This window comes from Capsicum annuum, unplaced genomic scaffold (genome assembly GCF_002878395.1).
Source record: "Capsicum annuum cultivar UCD-10X-F1 unplaced genomic scaffold, UCD10Xv1.1 ctg44250, whole genome shotgun sequence".
Taxonomy (NCBI): domain Eukaryota; kingdom Viridiplantae; phylum Streptophyta; class Magnoliopsida; order Solanales; family Solanaceae; genus Capsicum; species Capsicum annuum.
Window position 1 is genome coordinate 751 of NW_025851766.1, and position 2,049 is coordinate 2,799.

At 39.3% G+C, this 2,049-nt stretch overlaps 1 protein-coding gene across 1 annotated transcript; it reads left to right on the forward strand.

The window, feature by feature from the left end:
* Positions 1 to 513: 513 nt before the first annotated feature.
* LOC124892142 (zinc finger A20 and AN1 domain-containing stress-associated protein 4-like) lies at positions 514 to 966 on the forward strand. Its single transcript, XM_047403553.1, has one exon. The coding sequence runs from the start codon at positions 514 to 516 to the stop codon at positions 964 to 966; it is 453 nt and encodes a 150-aa protein (XP_047259509.1).
* Positions 967 to 2,049: the final 1,083 nt, after the last annotated feature.

A 2,049-nucleotide genomic window follows, 5' to 3' on the forward strand; every position in this document is an offset into this window, starting at 1 on the left:
CGTCCCCCACGGGGGACCTGCATTTCATCCTACAGGCATAGGTACCTCAGCTCATACACCGCACAAGTAGAAGTCCGGATATCCAACTACTTTTGGTGAGCTCCAGTTTGCTTCGGGGCTTTCCGTGTCAACTCCAGTCACTTTTGGTATTGTATAGAAGTTAGTTATATGGCGGGTTGCGTGCCGACCTTAGTTAATCTTTGTGTATTGTCTAGACGATTTGTAGACCTAATGTACAGTCAAGGTGGTGTTTTGTTAATAGACGTGATGGCTCCAATGGCCAAGTATTGTATATACATATATATATGTGTTCTCAAGCTTATACAGGTGATTATTTCCTTTTATATGCGATATGATGCTGTCCGAATTTTTGGTTGTCATAGAGGTATGCATGGGAAGTATAAGGTGATGAGCTGGTTCTCCCGGGCCTCCTCGGTTACGGGTGCCAGTCCACCCCAATAGGATTTGAGGCATGACACTTGTGGTTTTGAACTTGACTTGTTAACTGCAGAAATGGAGTCATCTAAAGAGATAGGTTGTCGAGCTCCAAAAGACCCCGTCCTCTGCATCAACGCTTGTGATTTTTTCGGTAGTGCAGCTACAATGAATATGTGTTCCAAGTGTCAAAAGGACATGATACTATTGAAGCAGGAACATGCAAAACTTGCAACTGCATCCAGCAAAGACGTCGTACGAAGAAGCTCAAGCAGCGATGAATCAGAACTTGCTCTTGCAGGTGCCGTGGTTGCATCTACAGATTTAGCCTCTCAGATTTCACAAGTGAAGTCAAAAGAGGGTTTGAAAAAGTTCACAGCTTGTCGTAAGCGTGTGGGATTAACGGGGTTCAGTTGCAAATGTAGTGCTCTTTTCTGCGCAGTTCAGCATTATTCAGACAAACACAACTGCCCGTTTGATTATAGGAATGCTGGTCAGAATTCAATAGCAAAACAAATCCTATCATCGTAGCAGAAAAGCTTAATAAGATCAAACAAGCACCTATCAAAAGGTTGTATGAACTGAAGCAATGTCCATCTTTCGATAAGTTGGCCTTGTCTTACAGGGTGACGATGAAGGTTTTGCGTGGGGGTTGGGGTGGGGGGTACCCTAGAGCCTACATAATCCTAGTGTGTAAGTTATTTATGATCTTGGTGCACATTTTCATGGAATTTGTTCTTGTTTTTTCCTCATTTCTAGGCTCCTTGTCTAGTATAATATGCATAATGTAGGTCATCTTGATGAATTTCACATTCATACATCCGCGTTTTTAAATCCTAAATTCACCTCCGTGCATTCTTCAAGATTCCAAAGTCTCCTTTGCGTATCAATAATGTAGAGTTTTTTTTTTGTAGAGATGTCAATACGGGTTGGCTCAGCCCATCGGAGCTAGCCCACACAGGCTTTGAGTTTGACGGGTCAGGTTGGGCTAGCCTATCAAAATGATGAGCCAAAAAATATCAAGCCCACACTATTATTCTGTGGGTTCCGGGCCTTACGGGCCAGCCCACTTTAAAAAAATAATATTTTAAAATTTAATTTTAGAATGTTAATAGACATAAAAATTACCAATCAATATTACATAGTATTAATACTTTTTAATTAAGTCTCCAACACCGCCAGAAATACTCATAATAGAGAAATTAAATGACTTTTGACATGCGTTCTACCCTTACATCGTAAAAGTAAGGGTTAAGCTATAGAACTAGATACGTAAGAGAAAGAGAGGAGAGTAGAACTTTACTTCTCTGCTGAGGCACATGATATCCTTCGAACCAAATAAAAATACTACTCCCTCCGTCCCAAATTATGTGTCGCCATTTCCTTTTTCGTCCGTCCCAAAATAAATGTCGTCTTTTCTTACTTGGAATTTTTTTAAAGGCACAATTACCATTTTACCCTTATTGGACCCACTTGATTTTAAATATATTAATACTTCTTTTTTAGTATTTGTTTTTTTAAAGTAAAAGTCTTATCACTTCAATCAAAATTTAAACTTTCAGCCTTTAATTTTTATAGTATCAAAATTATTTTAAACCACAGAGAGCAATTTAT

Coding starts and splice junctions, on each gene's coding strand:
- LOC124892142 (XM_047403553.1), top strand. CDS start 514: ATGGAGTCATCTAAAGAGATAGGTTGTCGAGCTCCAAAAGACCCCGTC.